The following is a 22993-nucleotide window of genomic DNA, read 5'->3' on the forward strand; positions in this document are numbered from 1 at the left end:
ACTATGTACAGATCATCGCTTCCCCTCCCTTTCAGAATAAATAATTATATAGTCTATCCCATTGATCCTTCTTGTGCAACATTGCCAAAATCAAAACAGCAGGAAGATGCCATACTGAACACCAAAATAATTTCTTTGCATGAATACCAGCCAATGCTATACCTTCCGAAGTAGGACCCTTGGGGTTTTTGTAATTCTTCAGTTGTTGCTGCCAAAACTTGAATGCTAAATAAGCCTGCCATCCATTAGCAATGGCTGAATCAAATGGAAATACCCAATCAGTGACGCCAAAATAACTCAATCCGAAACAAAGGGGAAACATCAATATGGAGTACCTCAAGGCTACCCTTGCGTTTAATTTGGGATTCTCAGCTGCTGTCATTACATACCCTGCTTGCTTGTATTGTTGAGCAATGCCATGAGATAACGCATTGAAATGAGGGAATTGCCATGCATAAAGCAATCCGGCTAAACACCATGCACCTGGGTGTAATAACGATGATGATGCGGCCCATCCCATCAATGGTGGAATAGCACCAACAATTGCACCTACCCAGGTATTGAGGATCGATTTCCTTTTCATTGAAGTGTATATCCAAGCATACAATACAATATTGAAGAAACCTAGGGAGGCAACAATGGGGTTAACACCGTACCAAAGCATAACTACCCCCGTGGTTCCTACCAAAGCAGCAAAATTATAAGCTTGTTGTGGAGTGATTAATCCTCTAACCACTGGTCTACCCATGGTTCTTGGCATTTGTTTATCAAAATCAGGTTCTCTCCCCATATTGATGGCATTGGCGGCACCCGAACATAAAGCAGTTCCCGTGGTTAAGAAAATCAATTCAAGAAACGAGACACTCAAGGGTGAGATGGCATACGAACATATACAACTTAATGTTACCAATACTGTCAAGTTTGGTTTTGTGAGTTTAACGTAAGCTCTGAGTTCGTCTCGTAATCCTGTTTTGGATGCGAGAATAGATACTGGTTCCACCACTTTTGTAGATCTTGGAGCTTTAGGTGAAACTTTGAATGGGATGCCAGATGTTGAGGTTGATGTTGATGTTGTAGCAGTCGTTGCAGTGCCGGTACTCTCCTCTTGGGTTAAACTTTGAGACAGTTTTGCTTCTGGTTCTTGACAAGTAAGCACTTTCGATGCCACGTTCAACACGGTAGTTGACCCAGAAGAATCTTTGATATCCTTTATATGTACTCTGTCGGGTAGCAGCCTCACACGTGGCGTAGTGTTATTTTGATTTGCAACATGAGGTAGTTTCACTTGTCTAGTTAGGAATTGGTTACTGAGGAAGTTTTGACTCTTGATGAGACTTCGTTTGGTATTATGGAAAAAGAAGTTAAAGTTGTTGATAGTGTGCAACCTTGAAATAGGAAGCAATTTGTGACTCATGATAATATTGTATCAGCGCATACACACAGACACACGCACACTTTCACACACTTTCAGGCACCCGGCTAAAACCTCTAAGACTTATTGTCCTTTCACGTGAGGTACTGTTGAAAGAAAAACGTCTGATAATCAAACCAACAAACAGAACAACAAACACGCATTGTTCAAGACAAAAACTTTTTTTTTTTTTCGTTCTCACATTCATTCACTTCGCATCTATCGCTTTAATCAAAATCTACAGGCAATTTAAACAATTACTTCCACAATCTACGTATAAACTACTGTATAGCCTATTTATGACTCCGCAGTGACTGAGTTTTTATCCTCGACCAATGACTCCTCTGCTTCTAGTGCCTTTTTCTCATTCAATTTCTTATTCTCCAATTTGTTTTCAATCAAATCATGAAATGCAATGATAGCTCTAACCAATGTACTAATATATACAATCATAAGTTCATCATTTGTCTTTACAGTGAATGCAGTTGCCAATTCACTTCCTGAAGCTGTTGTCGCATCTTCACCACTTTGTGAACTTGCAGCTGGTTGTACCAAATTGGGTAGTAAATTAAACACATTTTGAAGTTTGCCCAAAATAGTATGGTTGAGTGGCAAATTCTTATTGTATACTTTTTCCAAGTATGTGGCGATATCTCTCAATTTTTGATGCAATCCTAATAATGATTGATACGTTTGTGTTACTCTTAATGACAAGTTTCCGGCAGCTTGGTCTCTAATATCTCTCAATAAATGCTCTACTCCAATTTCCTCGGCTTCTTCAGCTTCTATCAAAGATGGAACATGGATAAATGTCTTTTCAGCAGCTGAACCATCATTTTTGATATCATCAACAGCAAAATAAGCATCCGTGGGGATTCCAACTCCTTGTGCATCAACATCAACAATTAAAAGTAAAGGATTGGCAGTATATTTCCTAAACACATCATTTATTTTCAAATCAGATGCTTTCAATTTGGGACCTGAATGATACCATCCAATCAATTTCTCCTTAGCATTGATTTTCTTAAACATTTCCCCCATTGCATCAATATAATTGTGGTCCAAAAACCAAACACCAGGGTTTTTCTCGTCTTCTTCAAATGGAATTGCATATGAGTTTGTTATCTTAATTGTATCGGTTGAATTGTCCCCTAATATTACTCCAACAACTCTCTTTCCACTATCTTTGGATACTCTATGGAAATGATCAACAACTGATAATAAAACCAATGGTGAAACAGTGACAGTTTTTTTGAGAAAATTCAATTCATTAGTACTTGATGTAGCGACTGACATTGTAAAGGGCGTAGTTGAGTGGTGGGTAAACTTATTTGATTGATTGATTGATTGATTGAACCTTTTTTTTTTGCCTTTGAAAATTCACCTTTTTTATATTACACAATATAGTTTACAGTTTGTATATACAAAGAACATCGGAGAAAGAAAACCACTATATACACAGCATACACAATATACACAGCATACACAGCATCAGCAATGTACGGTCAAGTTGTTATTGGTCCACCAGGTGCGGGTAAATCCACATATTGTCATGGAATGTATCAATTTTTGTCTGCAATTGGAAGAAAACTGAGCATCATTAACTTGGATCCTGCTAATGATAGACTTCCTTACCCATGCGATTTAGACATTAGAGACTACATAGAGTTGGAAGATGTCATGAATGAACTAAACTTGGGACCCAATGGTGGATTGATGTTTGCTATGGAACTGTTGATTGCTAATGGTATTGATTTATTTCTTGCTAAAGTTAAGAAACTCATTGATGAAAAAAGCTATCTATTATTTGATTGTCCTGGTCAAATTGAACTCTTCACTCATCATAGTGCATTACACAAGATATTCACCACATTAACTAAAGAAACAAAGATTAGATTATGTGTTGTATCGTTGGTTGACTCCATATATTTAACTAGCCCATCACAGTATATTTCCATTTTGTTACTAAGCCTACGATCAATGTTACAACTAGAACTTCCTCAAGTTAATGTTATCAGTAAGATTGACTTGCTAAAAGGGTATGGGCCATTGCCATTTAGATTGGACTACTATACAGAAGTACAAGATTTGCATTACTTGACACCTCATTTGGAAAAAGAGTCAAACTCAATCTTGGGTAAGAAATATGTACGCCTCACTGAATTAATTGGTGAATTGGTTGAGGAGTTTCATTTGGTGGCATTTGAAGTGTTGTTTGTTGAAGATAAGCAGAGTATGATTAATCTACTAAGCATTATAGATAAAGCTAATGGCTATAGTTTTGGTAGTGAGGTTGGAGGAGATACAATTTGGAATGAAGCAGTTAGACAAGGAGGATCTGCCGGACTTCAAGACATTGATATACATGAAAGATGGATAGATGAGAAGGAAAAGTATGATGAAGAAGAAAGAAAAGCTGCAGCTGATGCCATGAATATTGATAAAGACGATGATGATGAAAATCAAGCAGTTGATATTGAAGATGTGGAATGGGAAGCTGCTTTGCGTGATTGGGAAGAGGAACATGGAGGAAGTGGTGTCATGAATAGATAAGTTGGATAGGCAATGTATTGTACATATATCTTGGAGTAGCCCAATAGTGTCTATAGTTGCAACCATCTCTAATGATACACTTGCTGCTTTGATTTTGTGTACGTATCATCGCTGTACAATATAGACTAACATGGAAAAAATAGATGTTCCTTCTATGAGATATCACATTCCCACCCAACACCCATCGAAGCATAAGGTACATTTTCACGATACAAGATGTCCACCACTATCGCCAAAGGAACTGCACCAAAAGATGAGAAATCTGAGATTAATGAGCTAATTAAGCAAATCAATTTGACTATTTTGAATTTGCAAAGAAAAAGGTTACACCTCAGTAGGGAGCTAAGTGTGGCCCTTAAACAAAAAACTCCCAAGATTGAAGAAGTTAAAGATGAAAGAAGCAATGAGGAGACAAGTAGAAGCGAAAGCAATGATGACAAAGCTATTAGGCTAAAGAGCCTAGTGGAACAATTTGACCAAAAGATAAAAGAAGCACAATCAACCAAGGACAATTTGAACAAGTTGGGACAACAATTGCAACTGGTTAATCATGTAGATGAAAAAGAGAAATTGAATGAAGATGGGCTCCCGTTTATGGATATTCAAGAAGAGGTTGACGAAGACGGTAATTTCATTAGTTCAAGAATCAATAATGTCCCCGTTGAAGTTGAGGGTCCAGTTACTAAACTGGCATCAAAAGTAATAACGCCATCATCATCAGGCAAATCCGAAAAGGCATCTAAAGTGGGAGATATACTGCCAGGACAAACAAATGGTGATAGTCAAGACGATGAGCTTATGCAATTGTTTGCAGACATGGAACTTATGCCTGGTCAAACACAATTAAAGCAACATCTCAACCAAGATGAACTTTTGGACAAAATTGATGATTTAAAGATAAGTCCAGAAGAGAAATTTAATTTGAAAAAGATTTGCGTGCAAGCATTTGAAGATTATAATGAAAATGATGACGAAACCAAGAAACAGACAACTTCATCTTCAAAGAAAGAGCATTCCACTCCATCAAACAAGACCACTATGGAGAAAAGCAGCATAGACACGGACAACTTACTTGAGTTGGAATTGCTAGCGGATGAATTTGACAATGAAGAAGATGCGGGTGGCGAGTATGCTGATGATGAGGACTGGGATTACGAACTTGATGATGATGGTGATGATGATGGTGATGATGATGACGAAAATGACGACGATCGAGCCGACGACCTATTATACGGCACCAAACCAAACTCTACTTGGCTTGGCGGCAAGTCAGGTGACCCTAAGTCGAGTGATTTATTTTGGAACCAGATTGCTGAACTAAGGCGAAAGGAGACACTGATAAAAGGTGGTCAAAAGCACGGATTAGATGCTTCAGAGCTGGAGGTCGTAGAAACCAAACCGATAGATGCTAAGAAGAAGCAAAAGTCTGTGAGATTTGCGGAAAACTTGGACATCAAAAATGTTGAAAATATCAGTGATAGTTTGAAAACCTCACCACCGTTTATAAAGACTTCATTATTCAAACAGAATAGGGTGAACGGGACTTCTCGTAACAATGGTGGATCAGCTCAAGATGCAGTATCGGAGAAGGAAAGTATAGTGGAAGATATTGTTGTGGAGAGAGATGTTGATGTACCTTCAAGTGATAAAGTTGTCGAGGATACAATTATGGAGAAGGATATCAATGATCTGCCAAACAGTACAAAACCAAGTAGAACCTTTGACTCTGATACTCAACAAACAATAAAGAAGCCGGTATCGAGATTTAAAGCTTTGCGGAAGAACACGCCACCAAGTGATATAGAAATGCACAGTTCGAAAGCCAATAACGATGGATTGTTAGAAAACCCAATGCAGATGGATGATTCTCAAAGTGTTTCTATCACCAGCAACGCTGAGATGCACCAAAATGAAGTTGGCACTAAACCAGATCATTACGACGAAAGCATGGTGGCAAACGATACTCACTTGGACTACAGCAATATGCAAGATATGGACACTATGGCAAAAGCGTACTTGATGGGGATGTATGATGACGATATAGACATTGATGGTCCACTAGTTGAGAGTTTGGAAGATTTTAAATCACTAAACAAAATTGTTGAGTCAAAGAGCAGAGAAAAGAGTAACTCTGTAAGTACCAATTCCCAAAATGCTAGAGGTGGAGAAGTATACGACCAGAAGTCGAACGAAATTGGAATGGATTATGACGAAAATCACGATATTGATGATTATGACGAGAATGAAGCAATGATAAACGATATAGAAGAGCATGGACTTGACGAGGATGACACTAACCTCCACGATGAGAATGATATAACCAATCAAGAGTTGAGTGAGAGTTACAACAAATTAAGAGAAAGAATGCTTGCACGAGAGAATGCAAAGCGTGAAGAACAAGGATTTGAACGCACCGATGAAGAGGGAAACGTAATACGAGTCAGCAAGTTCAAGGCAAGGATGAATAAATAGACGCTTTAGTAATATTTGCTTTGAGTGTAAAATTATCTAGGGATTTTCTTTTGTAGGTTTATCACGTTCCTCGCTTTCCTTGTTGAATTTGGTTGCAAAAAAAAAAAAGGGGGGAATAGTAGGGAATTTCACCGAATTCTGTTATGCATAAACATTCAGTATTAGTCCAGGGAGTAGTCTAATGATTAAGTATATACTTTACTTAGATGTTTGTCTGAAATGTAGAATGGTTAATGAATTCCAAGTTTATCAAATTTACCTAATATGTGTGTAAGATCCTCTCATAAAGGAAAAACGTTGATCTGAATGGTTGTATTTTCACATTGTATCACTGCAACGAATCAGTACTAGTTAACCAACGATCTAAACCTAAACATATCTACATAACTAAATAACAATAGTTTGGTCATTTTAATGGTCGAGTTTTACTAATTTTATGCCCTTTTTTTTTTTTGATATTCTCAAACTTTCACCAAACTGTATATACAAAACCGCCAAAGTATTTCCTATAAAAACCTCCTTATTTTACTCTTTTTCCTCTCTTCCCTTCTTTCCCTCTAAAAAGGGATGGATATAGGAAGAGAACTGACGCTAAAGATTGTTATCCCTGCAACTCAAAATGGTATCTCCAACACCCATCCAATGAATTGTTCAAATGTGTTTCAAGTTTCATCTGGATAGTGCACCCTATGGGAGAGAGACCCCCTTGGACCTTCATACACACAAGCCAAGAGCCATTAAAGATGGAGGATATCAACCAAGATTTGAGCGGGACCATTGAGGATAAGATGTGTTGATATTCAAATGAATTGCCCATATTTTTGAGTCTGGTTTGTCAATATTTTTGACAAACAAGAAGCAATAAACCCATGTTACTGAAACTCGGTGGATGTGATATGGTTGCTTCTTCAGACTTGATCATGGTGGCGTTTTGATCCAATTTTTCCCTCATCGAATCCTCAAGTACCCTCATTTTGCGGTCAATGATTGATCCCATAATCGAAAATGGAAGATGATGATTGCAGGTAATGTTATAAGCTATGAAAAACAGCGTTCAGAAGAATATAAAAATTAGAGGAAAGATTCAATTAAATTAAAAAATGCAAAATGAAAAAATGCAAAAAAGCTGTCTATATATAAAGCAATCATTCTTGGTTGTGTGCTTTCATTGAAGTGCCATTGGGTTGATCTACTTAGTTTGTGAATGAGAAAGAAAGATGAATGTTTTTTTGTCGTTGAAAACCCATTGAAAATCCCTATTTACTATTTGCTGTTTGCTGTTTGCTGATTTGCTAAATGGTGGTATTGGTGGACTGCCGATATCGGATTTTGCTGCTGTACATTTGTTGTTTATTGACGTCAAAGCTCAATCTCTTTCTCTCTTTATTTCTAATGAGCGATTTCCATTGGGGTTTTGATTCGGCATCTCTTGTAGCCTCTTGTAATCGAGTGCTATTAACAACACAGTAAATGCCTTCGGGGAACAAACAAGTTCCCGTAAGTTTCCCTCGCATGAGTCCACTTTAGTAAAGCCTCATTCTCATGATATAGTGTGCAATATCCTCTTATTGCAATGCCCACAATTAATAGGATGTATATCATCATTCAACGATCCATTGAAGTGACTCCATGTGCCGAAATACAAGTTGTAAATCACTTGTTTGTCTCTGCGACATTGTCGATACTTCAGCATTCAAAGTCATAAGCCGGACTGCTTGTTCAATGCCAAACAGTCACTGCAAGATGTCAAGTTTAATAATTGGTAATCAAATGAAGTGGCTTCATCGATACTTTTTGTATTGGATTCCAATTTTTATCCAACAGTTCTGCATATGTATTCGATACTGGTTCAACCAAATGTGACCGTGTGGGTACCCATGCTTGCTTTGTTTATTCCATCGTCAAGCACTTGATGTTAATCAATTTCTGTGACCTAACACTTAGCTCCGTCATAGATAGTGATTGTAATTTTCATCAACACTTGTTTTCTGTAGTAGTATGAAAGATCCATCAATTGGGAAAACATCTTCTAGCAGGAAAGTGGTAACATTTCCTTCTACATGTCCGTCGTGAATGAAAATTGGGATCCATATCCGACGACACCAAGGTTGGACACATAGCTTGCCTCCGTCATAATTTGCTTTCAATACACTTCTGTTGGATCTGGTCCTAATGGCGACCGAAATATCAAGCTTTTCCTGTTCCGCGAAACATTCAAATACTCTGGTGAACGCAATTCTTAACACAGTTTCAAAAATTCATATATGCAGGGTGTCTGTGCCCGTTGCATGACTTGTGGACTCAAGTTGCACAGGGTTGCAGCTCTAACTGTATATAGTGTTGAAATTACCTTTAATGGTCAAGTCTGGTTGGCTGTGGTGGGGTCATAAGGGCAGTCGGAATATGAGAAGTGGTACAAGACAAATAGGTATATAATCAGCCAAATGTCCTGTTTGTAATTCATCCAGTGTTACCAATTCATTGTTTTATGAATTCACGCAATCGTGTAAATGGAAATGCGTTGTGTAGATGAGAGTGTGCCACAGTTTTGGCTGGTTGGCTGGCTAGCTGGCGAGAAAAGCTAACAAAATATTTTGGTGCCGCATCAAAAACCCCACCAAATGCTCAACTCACTTTCTTTTGAAAACCACATTTTACAACTAGTCACTAAGCCAATGCCAAACACTACAATTGAAGATATAGCTGCTGGTATCACTGCAGCTTTGATTAGCAAGCTCCAAGAGCAGACATTGGGTGCAACTCCGGTAACGACTAACGTCACTGCTGACAAAGTTGACAAAGTTGACAAAGTTGACAAAGTTGAACAACCTGTTGTATCAAACTATGATGACAAATATTTTGACAAGTTGGCTGAGAAATACATTGATTTTACTTACAACAACCCTACAATCTATCATGTTGTTGACCACTTCAAGCACCAATTGAAAGATGCTGGATTTGAGTATTTACCAGAACCAGAATCGTGGAGTGACATCAAACCAGGTAAATATTTCACCACTAGAAATGGCTCTTCTCTTGTTGCATTTGTTGTTGGTAAAAATTGGAAACCGGTTAAAGGCTTTGGTGCCGTTGGATCCCATATTGATTCACTCACTACTATCTTGAAACCAGTTTCGAAGAAAGACAATGTTGATGGATACGAGTTGCTTGGTATTGCTCCATATGCTGGGACATTGGGTAATCTTTGGTGGGATAGAGATTTGGGTATTGGTGGTAGATTATTGGTGAAGGACTCCAAGGGTAAGGTTTCACAACATTTGGTTGATTCTACACCTCATCCAATTGCTCACATTCCCACATTAGCACCACATTTCGGTGACCCAGCTGTTGGACCATTCAATACCGAAACGAAAGCAGTTCCAGTGATTGGATTTTCTCAAGGAAAAGAAGACGATCCTGTACCTACTGAAGCTGAAAAGAGGGCTCCCTTGTATGGAAAACATCCGTTGAAATTGTTGAGGTATATCGCTAAGAAGGCAAATGTTGGTGTTGAATCAATTAGTCAATGGGATTTGCAATTATTTGACGTTCAAAAGGGAACTAAAGGTGGGTTAAACAATGAGTTTATTTTTGCTCCTAGAGTTGATGATAGAGTATGTTCATTTGCTGCTTTGAATGGGTTGATTGATGCTACAAAGGAGGAGCTCAAAGATGACAACTCATCATTTACCATTGTTGCATTGTACGACAATGAAGAGATTGGTAGTTTGACTAGAGCTGGTGCCAGAGGTGGATTATTGGAGCTGGTTGTTGAAAGGGTTGTTGCTAGTAAACATTACAACCCTGATGAGGTAGCCACTCAAGATAAATTGAGATTAGTATATGCCAACTCCATCATTTTATCAGCTGATGTTAATCATTTATTAAATCCCAATTTCAAAGAAGTTTACTTGGAAAACCATTCACCTGTACCCAATAAAGGTGTTGCTATAGCATTAGACCCTAATGGCCATTTCGCTACTGATTCAATTGGATTGGCATTTGTGGAAGCTTTGGCTCATCGCAATAAAGATGAATTACAATATTTCCAAATTAGAAATGATGCGAGAAGTGGTGGATCAATTGGACCAGCAATTTCATCAGCCACTGGTGTGAGAACTATTGATTTGGGAATTCCTCAATTATCAATGCATTCAATCAGAGCTACTGTTGGCTCAAAGGATATTGGATTGGGGACTAAATTTTTCACTGGGTTTTTCCAAAATTGGAGATCAACTTATGATGAATTTGTTGATTTGTAGTAGAAAAAGTAGAGACTGTGAGAAAATAAACATTTTTGAGTAGACACTGTAGACTGTGAGTTCCTTAGTTGAGTGTTGGCTCTCTAAGTATGTGTCTGTCGGAGTCTCTTTCTTCTGTGTAATTTGTCGGTCTGTAAAGATACCCCCAGATTATAGAAATAAATCACTTCAAAGTTTCAAAATACATCCAACACTTTCGGACTTTATTTTTCCTCTTTGTGCATTTATTGTTTCGATACTCAAAGGCGAGTTTATACATACCCAACAACCTCATAAATCGTGGTGGTTTTTATAATGTTCTTTTGTGCCTTAGTGGTGCGAAAAAGCATAACGTGGTGGTTCTTATTGGTCAGTATTTTAATTCCCGTGGGTATACATAGAAATATAATAGATGCCTCAATTTTGTGTTACTTTACGATTATCCACGGGGAGTTACAAAACAAAAAAATGGTGGAAGTGTACACTACCCTTTTCAACAATACACGTTTATGAATGGGTTATTTATTGCACATAGTCTCAGTGTGTTTCGACTGCTGGGTATTTCACAAACCTAAGAAAAGATTTCCGTGTTATTGTTTGGTATCTTAGTGTGGGGTTGTATCGTATCGTGGAGAAGACTGAAGCTGAAATTTCAATCGAGTTTCGGAGTTTTTGTAGTTGTTATTTCTTCATTTTGTAACTAAATTATACTTGGTCTTTTTTAGATCAAGCATTTGTAAGGTTTGAATGGATGAAAGGATGTTGTTATAAGGGCAGGATGCAAGGGTGAATTTCAACAAGGAAGGGAACTATCAATAGACGAACACTTAAAACTCCGAAACTTTCTATTTTCATGACTTGCTACTTTTTGTAACGGAGCACTATATACACAATTTTGTGATTATGAGGGAGTGCTATTGTTTCTTTCAACTCCAAGACCAAAATACAACCTAGCTTTGACTAAATAGCGAGATGAGTTTAATACTCTGATGTGTATTATCTTGGCATGTGTCTAGAAGACTAGCGAGTAGTAGTAGTAAGTAAGTTTAACTAACAAGATATACGGAGCACCTACTAATTTTAACGGTTAAAGTATGTACCAAAAGTGGTGTGTTTTTTTTTTTCATCTTCAACCGAATCAATTCAATAACAACCGAGGCTAAAGAAAAATGTTACGTCTCTAACGTTTTATTAGCCGTTGGTACATGGCCCATCTCTTGGCGTTCAGAGTAGTTAAACGCTTAGCTTTCTTTTTTAGACTCGGGAGATTCTAAGTTTAATTGAAGCCGTTGGTTTAATAAAGAACCAAAGAAGTGAAGAACCACAAAAAAAAAACTCCGAAATTCAAAAAGTTAAGAAATATTACATTAATTAAGAGAACATGAAGAAAACTCCGAATGTCCCCAATAGCAATATAAACTCATTCCAGTGGAGATTAAAACAATAGCAGAAAGTAAAGAAAGAAATCGAAAAGGTTTCTATGTATGTATACAGCATGTACGCCTCAAGAGCATGTTTTTGAAATCCTCAAATATTTTTGTATGTACTTGGTTACAAAAAGTAATCACCTGTTAAACAACATCGACAATCGAATGATGATAGAGTCCTTTGATAGACTTTGGTTTTTGTAGAAGTATTTTGATTCGTAGCAAGTTGCGTGAGCTTTTTGTTTTGTACCGCATTGTACTCTGTATTGAGTTTGAGGGTATGTCGTAATTGTGCGTCTATTGTATATTATTACATTTATTTCCGGGGTATACCGAATTGGTTTTGGTGACACTAAAACCATATACAGAGTACATCTCTTTCCCATTGTTTACACTCCTAATGGTTGTGTGCAAACAAGGAACAAAAGAGAAAAAACGTACCATTGACAAATACTGAGCTTAGTGTAGAGCGATAAGGCGGCAACCAGCGGTGGTGCTTTCGCATACACATGATGTTATTGTCTTTTATATGTGTGTATATGATGGTGTTTGTTTTGTACTATATACCCCTATTCTGCTGTAATAATTGTGTTGAAGGTGTCTTCTCCTTCTTCTAAGAATAGTTAATTCATTAGGTCGAATCTATGCACTGGTTTTGTGGGAGATTTGAGTAGATAAGAGGAGGGGCAATAGGAGGGGGGTATTGAGTAAATATTTTTGTTGGCTTTGCTGCTACCTGGCGAATAAATATGAGGGGGAGCAATAAAATTAAAGTTGATAGATAATAAAAACTGTAAAGTACAACATATAGATATATACCTTTGGCAGCTATGTAAGTTCCGAGAAGTTTACAACACCACATTGTCTATTGTTCTTTCAATATGTCTGATTTAAAGAAAGGGTTAATACTTCGTTTACATCGAGGAAGTAGTGTACTTTGTACCCAATTTGAAGGTGTCCCTAGTTTGTGTAATTACCGTTCCTTCCAAAACGTATTTGTGTAATCTCGGAAAAGACTAAATAGCTTTATATGCAGTATCTACTCACTAATTAAATCAAGAGGTCTAGAAGAAGTATACTGCAAATATACTGCAAAAAAAAAGAACTGAAATTGCACATATCTTTCTTGTTCTCGTTCTTCCCCGGAGTTTCCCATTAGTAATGACGGGTAACATAAATCTGGGGAATGCGTGTATACACATGCATCACGTATGTACTAGTTTCATGTTTTGTGTGGGTTAGTGGGAAGAAATCGGTTGTAAATAATTGAGATAGACGTTTGAAAACTATTTGTGCTGTGTTAGATTTTACTATAGTAGGTGGGTAGTATCTATATAGCCATTAGTATAAAGCATATGGTGTAGTAGTAGTAGTAGTAGAAGTAGTAGAAGTAATCCAATCATAATAACCACAATAACAACTCTGTTGTGTTGTGTTGGGTAAAGACATTTTTTTTGCAACACAACAGCAATAACAAACACAACAAAATTATATTTTAATTTATTTTTCTTTCTTTCTCTTTTTTTTTTTTTTTTTTTTTTTTTCCGGTTGTAAAGTTAAAGTTGTGTTCTTGGTATCCGATACACGCCCTTTTATTCAAAAGGTGTTTAATGTATATAAGAAACCATATAAATACAACACAAATTTCCCCCTCCTTTCTTTGAACTACAACCCAACTCCCAACTTTTCAAAAGTATTTATCTCAAATCCACCTCCCCCAACAGGTATCAACTACAATTGGTCAACTGTTACTGAGCTAATACAGCTTTAAGGAATAAATTTTAAAGTCTTGTTTATTTTTCATATTCAAATTTTTTTTGGGTTGTTTGTTGTTTATCGTTCCCCTCAATTTTTTCACAACAGAACACAACACACGCATTTCTTGTTGTATACGAGCAACCAAAAAGTTTTTACTCCTCAATTTGAAAGAGAATAAAGAATACAACAACACAACAAAAAATAGGACACACAATCAACCGAGGACATATCATCTCATATATCGTCACATATATATATATATAACTGAGCAACTGTCACCCAATTGAGTCCCTATACCACAGAAATAGACTCATTTTAGACTAAACAAATATCATCTGCATACACTAAGTCATACATTGCAATCACATCGCATATATTAACTTACTGTGATTCAATTTTTTTACAACCAAATTCACACACACACACACACACACACACACACACAAGATACACACACGAAGGCAAATGTCATCCATATTAAAACAAAGAGTCAGGTATGCTCCTTACTTGAAAAAGTTGAGAACTGGTCAAGAATGTATTGAATTGTTCCAAAATGGTCAATACCTTGGTTGGTCTGGTTTCACTGGTGTTGGTGCACCAAAAGTTATCCCAACTGTATTGGCAGACCACGTTGAAAACAACAAATTACAAGACAAATTGGGTTTCCATTTATTTGTTGGTGCTAGTGCTGGTCCTGAAGAGAGTAGATGGGCAAATAACAATATGCTTTTAAGTAGATCTCCTCATCAAGTTGGTAAACCGATTGCCGCTGCCATTAATGATGGTAGAACTCAATTCTTTGACAAGCACTTGTCGATGTTTCCTCAAGATTTAACTTATGGGTTTTATACCAAAGATAAACCAAATGGCTCTAATTTGGACATCACTATTATTGAGGCCACTGCTATCAAAGAGGATGGTTCCATAGTTCCAGGTCCTGCTGTTGGTGCTTCACCAGAAATGATTTCTGTTTCTGATAAAGTTATTATTGAAGTCAATACCAAAACACCATCTTTTGAAGGTATTCATGATATAGACATGCCAGTTAATCCACCTTTTAGACAACCATACCCTCACACATCGGCTGATTACAAGATTGGTCAAACTTCCATTCCAGTTGATCCTAGCAAAGTGGTTGCCATTGTTGAAAGTACTTCTGGTGATAAGGTCCCACCAAACACCGCCAGTGATGAACAATCAAAAGCCATTGCTAATCATTTGGTTGAATTTTTGGAACACGAGGTTAAACAAGGTAGATTACCAGAGAATTTGCACCCTTTGCAATCAGGTATTGGAAACATTGCCAACGCAGTTGTTGAAGGTTTGGCTTCATCGAATTTCAAAAACTTGACGGTGTGGACTGAAGTGTTGCAAGATTCATTCCTCGATTTCTTTGAAAGTGGCTCGTTAGATTATGCCACTGCCACTTCAATCAGATTAACTGAAGAAGGGTTTGAGAAATTCTACTCTCATTGGGATACTTATTCCAAAAAATTGTGTCTTAGATCACAAGCAGTATCAAATTCACCCGAAATCATTAGAAGATTGGGAGTTATCGCTATGAATACACCAGTTGAAGTTGACATTTATGGCCATGCAAACTCTACAAACGTTATGGGATCAAGAATGTTGAATGGATTGGGTGGTTCAGGTGATTTCTTGAGAAATGCCAAATTATCAATCATGCACACTCCATCAGCCAGACCTTCTAAAATTGACCCCACTGGTGTTTCATGTATTGTCCCTATGGCACCCCACGTTGATCAAACTGAACATGATTTAGACGTTATTGTCACTGAACAAGGTTTGGCTGATTTACGTGGATTATCACCAAAGGAAAGAGCTAGAGTTATTATTCAAAAATGTGCTCATCCTGATTACAAAGATCAATTGCTGGATTATCTTGATAGAGCCATTTATGAATGTACAAAGAGAAAGACTCTACATGAACCACATTCATTGAGAGATGTGTTTAAGATGCATTTGAATTTCCAAGATAACGGAACCATGAAGTTGGACTCTTGGTAGGAGCATAGAATGTCCTGTGGTGTTTGTTTGTAGCTAGCTGTTTTATAGATTTTTTTTTTTTTCAATACTATAGTCGTAGAGTATACCATGGGGTACATAGTGTGATTAGTAAAGGGACATGCTCTAATGCTATGCTATGCGTATATTTAAACTTTGTAGTGTGAAATTTAATCACTTTTATTGTGTCTAGTTATGACAAGTTCAAAATATGTCCACTTACATTGCAACCCCAACCATCACTTTTGAACCAATAAAAATGCAAACAAGTGCCTATTCTCAGGACCTAATTTTGCCCTGTCGATGTAGTTGCGAACTCTGCTGGAAAAGTGTTGTTAATGTCATATATTTCCAGCCAAATTTTGCCAAAGTTGCAATTTTTCTTGAAATGACAAACTAGCAACCAATCCAGACGTGTTTGGAAACACATAAATGGCAGTCCCACTAGGCAATTGTGAATACAATAACTCAATGATGGAGTTGTATCGTTCATCGGATCCAACTTCAACTTTACCCCATTTAAAATTATCCTTGCTCAATTTAATAAACTTCATCCCCAATTTCAAACAATAGTACTTGACAATCGTTTCCCAAATTGCCTTTCCTATAACAGCTGCATGTTTGGGCTTGCTGAATTCAATATCTTTTAAAAGACGTGGAATACCAGCCAATTTCTCCTTGCTTGTCAATTGAGATGCTGTGGTCGTGCATCGTGGTGATAGACCCGTGAATCCAATACCATACGTTATCAAATCAAAGTCGTCCTTTGCTGAGCACCCTTGCGTGATAAGATCACAAAGTAACTTGTCATCCGATAACTGGCTATTGGCGATCCCACTCTTTATTCTTTCAGCAACGACTCTTTCCAAGATTCCTGACCGATTAAACAATTTCCAAAATAAATTTGAGTGGTGAGCATAGTGATGTTGTTGAATAGATGATTGAACTCCTGGATTGTCTCCAATGAATAAGATTGTCATTTGGGTACTTAAAGATGGACGCAAATCTGGCAATGTTGTTCTATCAATGATGACGCGTTTTCGCGTCCTTCCTTTAGAAGTGGAGCTTTGCCTCGTTTTTTTTGGGTTTCTTGATAATTTTGACATCTCTTCAATTTGGTAGGTATCAGTATTTTGAATCGTTAACTGTCAATTGAATGATGTCTGGGTTGTCTCTTTATTTTCGATGGCATTGAAGTACCCTAGATATTTAGTTGGTATAAGTGCACTATTGAAACTTTGTAATATTCAATAAAAGCTACTTTGGACAAGTAGCAATAGTAAACTGTAAGCGGGCCCTGATAGAAATAGATACATAAGCAAGTATGAAACTAATAAGTAGAAAGATGAATTGTATTATAAGAGTCTGTAATTAAAGAGTGATGTGCATAATAGATGACGACTTAACAAAGGTCGTGTACTTGGTAACAAATTGATTGTCATGTTATTTATTTTATAGAGACACTTCAAACATAGTGTGGAAATAACAAAAGACACCATGGGTTGCTTCCTTTCCCTGCAAGTTGCTATTAAACCGACACCCCTCCTTTGCTAAAGTGCATCGAGCTACTTGCTATGAAAGTCAATCCCGATTGATGAATCAAATTGCTTGTGGCCATGTTTGGGCATGCTATTATTTGTAGCACATGTTCCATTCATTAGACTTCTAGGTTGTCACTTACACACTTGAGTGTTGAGCCAATCTTACTTCATTCGTTACTTAAACTTATTTGAAGAATGCTGTTTCAATTGGTACATATCACACCAAATTTAAAACGATGACATGATGCTAGTTATTCATCAGGTTGGAAAAAGTCGAGGGGTATGTTTTGCAACCAATTGGGGTGGCTATAGACAACAATGTTGCTCAAACAAACCATCAATCATGAAGAGGCTCACTTGTTGACAAGCTTAGCGAGCCCAGTGGTGATAACTTTGGTCAATTTTTCCCGTCGTTGGGAGATGGCATAGTTCTATTACAAATTGTCATTGCCCTCAGAGATGAATCTTGTAGCTGCTCATGAAAATAGGGTTGTTTCGATATAGGAATTACATCAACAATTTATGTTATTGACGGTTGAGAAACAGCAATTGACAATCAATGTCATCACTTCAGTTATAATTTTCATAGGTGTTAGTGCATTGCTTTAACATATTGCTTTTCAGCATTGAAAAGACTTCACTTGTTGCTAATACGTTATGCTGATAAGATGGCCGCTACATGTGTTGACAACAAGCCGTGCCTTAGTTAGTACTTGATAAGCTCTGGCGTCATATCCAAATAGGCGTCCATGTTGGCATTGATTGCAAAAAAGTGGCCAGCCAAGGTGCGGGTCAGTTGAGTTGTGTTTTGATGTGTTGAACCCTGCAGCGTGAAGAAAAATTGGAATGTATCAACCGATGGAAAGATTACGATTTACAAAACTTTTCAGCCCAAGTCAATACCGAGTACATAGACTCTTGGTAAGAAATTGATATCAACGAGAAGAATGGCAAATGGCTTTTTAGCTTTGTTGGGGTTATACATTGTTGACTTTGGGAATCATTGGGTGATGTCATTAGATCGATTGGCTTTGGGCATTACAGGAAGTTTGTTGTATAATACACCAAGGGGCAAGAGGATGTGGCTTTCTACTAAACGATAGGTAATGCCACGGAAAACCTGCCATTGAAAAGAAACTATTTGCTAAAGGATCTCACATTGTACTGTTGTCTTGTTTGTCGCAACTTGTGTGAAGGAATCTCCAGTGATGTCCAATCAGAATCAAAGTGGAAATCGCTCATTAGAGATATAGTGAGAGAAAGATTGAGCTTTAACGTCAATAAAAAAAACTATATACAGCAGCAATATCTGATATCAGCAGCCCACCACAACCACTTAATACCAAAAGCAGCTGACGTCAACAGAAAACAAAATTAAGGGTCAGTGGTCCACCACAAACCACAAACCACTTTTGCAATTCTTGTAATTACCACCATGAAGCAAATAAGCAAATAAGCAAGTCAATTAAGTCCGTTCTGGGGTAAAACTAATGGGTAAACAAAAAACATTCATCTTTCTTTCACATGCACAAACTAAGTAGATCAACTCAATGACACTCCAACGAAACACATAACCAAGAATGATTGCTTTATATATAGACAGCTTTTTTGCATTTTTGCATTTTTTAATTTAATTGAATCTTTCCTTTAATTTTTATATTCTTTTGAACGCTGTTTTTCATAACTTATAACATTACCTGCAATCACCATCTTCCATTTTCGATTATGGGATCAATCATTGACCGCAAAATGAGGAGACTTGAGGATTAGATGAGGGAAAAATTGGATCAAAACGCCACCATGATCAAGTCTGAAGAAGCAACCATATCACATCCACCGAGTTTCAGTAACATGGGTTTATTGCTTCTTGTTTGTCAAAAATATTGACAAACCAGACTCGAAAATATGGGCAATTCATTTGAATATCAACACATCTTATCCTCAATGATCCCGCTCAAATCTCGGTTGATATCCTCCTTCTTTAATGGCTCTTGGCTTGTGTGTATGAAGGTCCAAGGGGGTCTCTCTCTCATAGGGTGCACTATCCAGATGAAACTTGAAACACATTTGAACAATTCATTGGATGGGTGTTGGAGATACCATTTTGAGTTGCAGGGATAACAATATTTAGCGTCAATTCTCTTCCAATATCTATCCCTTTTTATCAGCAACATCAGTTAACATTCCGTATCCCCTAGTTGTCTAACCCATCCTTAAATTTCAAGTTTAATGTTATTTTGTCTTGCATATCAACAAACACTGTCTCGGACCACGGTGCCCGCAAGATCTCTTTTCATCTCCGGGGCTTACCTCTGCCAGCAACTTCAACGAAGCTACCGTCAACCGCAGTATTATTGGTCCTTCTCTATCGTGCCGGTTTTCAACTATCCTTGGCCACGATTCAATAAACAGTGTATATACCAACACAACCAGTAAGGGCTTTGAGCCTTTACTATTGTCGCTGACAAAAATCTCTAAGAGCAGCAATATAAGTTGCCCGATCCGCTCTAAAAGTGGCAATATAAGTTTCCCAGTCAACAGATGTATCAATTTCATAACCGGCAGCTGCTCCGATCTTGGTCAATTTCTTCAAACGATGTTGGATCTTTTGTTTCCAATTCACAATTCTGGAAACCTTTTTCTTCTTTTTAATGCAAGGTTGCTCCAATGCTGCATTCTCATTCTGTTCAGGCGACACGGTTCCTCTGCCAACGTCTCTGTCATTGTCATCGGCGTTTTCAACGATGCTTGATCTTGACTTGAAATGGAATGCATATGCAAACAGTTTTCCCAAAGCTTGAATTTTCTGTTTAAATCTCTGTGTCTTAGTTTCCATTCGATGGCAGCCGGCAATACCAGCTGCTTGATCAGACAATCGGCTCAATCTAATTGATTCCCAACTTGTAGCTCTAGGAACGTCTTCACCAACTTCATTGTTGTCTTCAGTGGCCACAATGGGTTCATCAATGCTAGGTTCTGAATCAATACTTGTCACCGTTGGGATTTCTTCATAACCGTAATCAATCGCATGCATTGGAGAATTTTCATTAACAGCATATGGACCAGCATCAGAGTTCAATGGGGCTAAATCAGCGGCCCTTCTTTCTGCCTGTGCGCCAGATGAAGAAGCATTTTCAATCACAGAGTTATCAGCAGTTGTTTCCAATTCAGTCACACTAGACGCCTTACTCTTGAAAAATGACATTTTAGAACACTTCTTCTTTTCGCGACTCTTGCTCATGTATTCCTCTTTCAAGTGTTTCTCGAAAAGCTCTTGCATTTCTGGCTCCCAATAATAGAAGAACGTCCTTTTCAAGTCACAAAGACCATTAAAGCCCGAAGGGCGTCTATCTTCTGGTTCATGCTCTTCAAAGTATGAGCTTAAATCGGGTTCATCAACAGCAGCAGTATCAGTAGCGTACTCTTCCGAACCATTCAATCTAACCAGTGGTTGCTCAACCACAAGTTCGTTTTCAGTTTCATTTTCATTGGCCATTTGAGCGCCGTTAACAGATTCCAGTTCATGCACTTCTTCTTGGCTGCTTTCACAGTCAACATCAGCATCACTTGAAGCATCGTCATGGGGAGCAGGCTTGGGCGCCTTCACTTTTCTTCTGAACAAATTTCTAAACTTTTTGTTCACTTGCAGTGTGGAAGTCACCTGGGTATTTCCAAGTTCAGTCAAATCTTTGGAGTCCTTAATGACTGCTTTCTTCAAAAATGGGCTTCTCAATGCATTTCCAAATTTTGACCATTTTTGAGCTGTAGTACTCTTCATATGGCCATTCGACTGCACTTTATCATTGATTGCTTCAACTGCAACTGTAGTACAAACTTGTTGAGAACCTTCAAGCTGTGATCTATTGCCCTTTCCCGGACTCTTCCTGAATGTGTTGCCCAAAATTCTTTTCCACTTGGGTTTCACTGCATTCTTCAAGGGAGATCCTTCTTCAGTAGTTACAAGGGGATTGACATTGGTAACTATTCTCTCAACGGAATTTTCATTGGTGATTTCCAGATTTTCAGTAGCATCTCCAACAATCGCATCATTAGAACCGGGGACACCTTCTCCATCAGCATCATTTAAAGTATCCGTGGTATGTGCACTATTACCAGTACCTTCATCATTATCAAGCACAGATTTTTTGTTGGTGTCCAAATTTTTTCCAGGTGATGCAATGTCAGCAGCATTACCAATTTCATTAACAACATCAGCATTCGATTCTGGAACTCTACTGTGCAATCCAGTTCCATCAACGACTGTTTTACCCAGATCCAGCAGTTTGGAGGACAAGTGGACATTTCCAATATTCAACTTTGTCAGATTGCGATCTTCTTCCTCTAGTTCACAAAGTTTGTTTCCAGGATTCAGATCTGCTCTGACCAATGCTTGCATGCGGATCTGTCTGTTGCGTATACGCCAATCTTTGACACGCTTCACTCGCAACTCTGTAGGTTTGTTATCTTCTTCCTCTAATTCACAAAGTTTGTTTCCAGGATTCTGATCTGCTCTGACCAATGCTTGCATGCGGATATGTCTGTTGCGTATACGCCAATCTTTGACACGCTTCATTTGCAACTGTTTAGATTTTGTGGTGGTTCCAGTAATTGAATTATTATCTGCAGCTGCTTTTTTGGTGGTGGTTTCCTTTCTTGAATATTCTGCTTTCTCAGTGGTGGTTGATGCAGTGTTTTCAATTTCGGAATTGTTTATGGTGGATTCAACTGTGGTGAAGTTCAGTTTAGTAGGGGTACTTTCCTTGATAACGTTCATAACATGCGGCGGAAGGGGAACAGGAGTAGTTAAGTTTAAACACTGGCCGGGATTGGACCTCTCGACAATTCTTGAAGCATCAGAGTGATTCGCTTCAGCCAAGTTCTTGAATTGTGAAAAGGCAGTGACATTAGGCGTTGGTTTCAGTTTACGCTTCGCGGCGGTGTAGTTTGAAAGCATTTTAGTGAGGATAGAGAGATAAGGGGAAAGGGGAAAGGGGGAAAACAGGAAATTGAGGGGGTTTTTGTAGGAAATATTTTAGTGGTTTTGTACATACAATTTGGTGAAGTTTGGGAATATCAAAAAAAAGGGCCATATTTTTTGATATGTTTTGACCAGCTAAATGACTATGTTGTTGCTATTTAGTTATTTAGAGATGTTGAGGTTGAGCTCATTGGTCTACTGGGATCTATTCGCAGCAATGTATCTCATCAATGATACAATGATTCAGATCACCGATTATCAGAGAGGAATTTACACACAAAGTTGAAGCTAGGATTGATAAAGCTTTGAACTAGTTGATCAGACTTTATTTCAGACTATTTCCAGATAAGGTAAGGACTTTGATCACTGGATTACTGTTTGGTTGCTTATAGAATGTATGTGCATAACAAAAATCGTTGGAATAAACTTTACTATAAAGATTATTCTCCCCTTTTTTGTTTCGTTTTTTTTTTTTGCAACCAAGATTGGAAGACGACCACCAAATGTGACAACCACCAAATGTGACAACCACCAAATGTGACAACCACCAAATGTGACAACCACCAAATGTGAGTTATGTGTCACTG

At 37.8% G+C, this 22993-nt stretch overlaps 8 protein-coding genes across 8 annotated transcripts; 4 read left to right on the forward strand and 4 right to left on the reverse strand. All coding sequences in view use genetic code 12, as the record gives it.

Moving 5' to 3' along the window:
* Positions 1 to 31: 31 nt before the first annotated feature.
* On the reverse strand, positions 32 to 1414 carry CPAR2_101570 (protoheme IX farnesyltransferase; the record flags this gene model as incomplete). Its single annotated transcript, XM_036811657.1, has 1 exon — positions 32 to 1414. The coding sequence occupies one exon, from the start codon at positions 1412 to 1414 to the stop codon at positions 32 to 34; it is 1383 nt and encodes a 460-aa protein (XP_036663302.1).
* A 294-nt stretch (positions 1415 to 1708) lies between these two features.
* On the reverse strand, positions 1709 to 2707 carry RPN8 (proteasome regulatory particle lid subunit; the record flags this gene model as incomplete). Its single annotated transcript, XM_036811668.1, has 1 exon — positions 1709 to 2707. The coding sequence occupies one exon, from the start codon at positions 2705 to 2707 to the stop codon at positions 1709 to 1711; it is 999 nt and encodes a 332-aa protein (XP_036663303.1).
* Positions 2708 to 2908: 201 nt separating this feature from the next.
* Positions 2909 to 3964, forward strand: CPAR2_101590 (putative GTPase; the record flags this gene model as incomplete). Its single annotated transcript, XM_036811679.1, has 1 exon — positions 2909 to 3964. One exon carries the CDS (start codon positions 2909 to 2911, stop codon positions 3962 to 3964), a length of 1056 nt encoding a protein of 351 aa, XP_036663304.1.
* Positions 3965 to 4180: 216 nt separating this feature from the next.
* Positions 4181 to 6436, forward strand: CPAR2_101600 (uncharacterized protein; the record flags this gene model as incomplete). The annotated part of the gene is made up of 1 exon (XM_036811690.1): positions 4181 to 6436. One exon carries the CDS (start codon positions 4181 to 4183, stop codon positions 6434 to 6436), a length of 2256 nt encoding a protein of 751 aa, XP_036663305.1.
* A 2675-nt stretch (positions 6437 to 9111) lies between these two features.
* LAP41 (metalloaminopeptidase) lies at positions 9112 to 10698 on the forward strand (the record flags this gene model as incomplete). Its single annotated transcript, XM_036811701.1, has 1 exon — positions 9112 to 10698. One exon carries the CDS (start codon positions 9112 to 9114, stop codon positions 10696 to 10698), a length of 1587 nt encoding a protein of 528 aa, XP_036663306.1.
* Positions 10699 to 14327: 3629 nt separating this feature from the next.
* Positions 14328 to 15890, forward strand: ACH1 (acetyl-CoA hydrolase; the record flags this gene model as incomplete). Its single annotated transcript, XM_036811712.1, has 1 exon — positions 14328 to 15890. The coding sequence occupies one exon, from the start codon at positions 14328 to 14330 to the stop codon at positions 15888 to 15890; it is 1563 nt and encodes a 520-aa protein (XP_036663307.1).
* Positions 15891 to 16228: 338 nt separating this feature from the next.
* Positions 16229 to 16993, reverse strand: CPAR2_101630 (mismatch-specific DNA-glycosylase; the record flags this gene model as incomplete). The annotated part of the gene is made up of 1 exon (XM_036811723.1): positions 16229 to 16993. One exon carries the CDS (start codon positions 16991 to 16993, stop codon positions 16229 to 16231), a length of 765 nt encoding a protein of 254 aa, XP_036663308.1.
* Positions 16994 to 19880: 2887 nt separating this feature from the next.
* On the reverse strand, positions 19881 to 22382 carry CPAR2_101640 (uncharacterized protein; the record flags this gene model as incomplete). Its single annotated transcript, XM_036811734.1, has 1 exon — positions 19881 to 22382. The coding sequence occupies one exon, from the start codon at positions 22380 to 22382 to the stop codon at positions 19881 to 19883; it is 2502 nt and encodes an 833-aa protein (XP_036663309.1).
* Between the last annotated feature and the right edge of the window lie 611 nt (positions 22383 to 22993).

Source organism: Candida parapsilosis, contig 005569 (genome assembly GCF_000182765.1).
Source record: "Candida parapsilosis strain CDC317 annotated contig 005569".
In the NCBI taxonomy this organism is placed as follows: domain Eukaryota; kingdom Fungi; phylum Ascomycota; class Pichiomycetes; order Serinales; family Debaryomycetaceae; genus Lodderomyces; species Lodderomyces parapsilosis.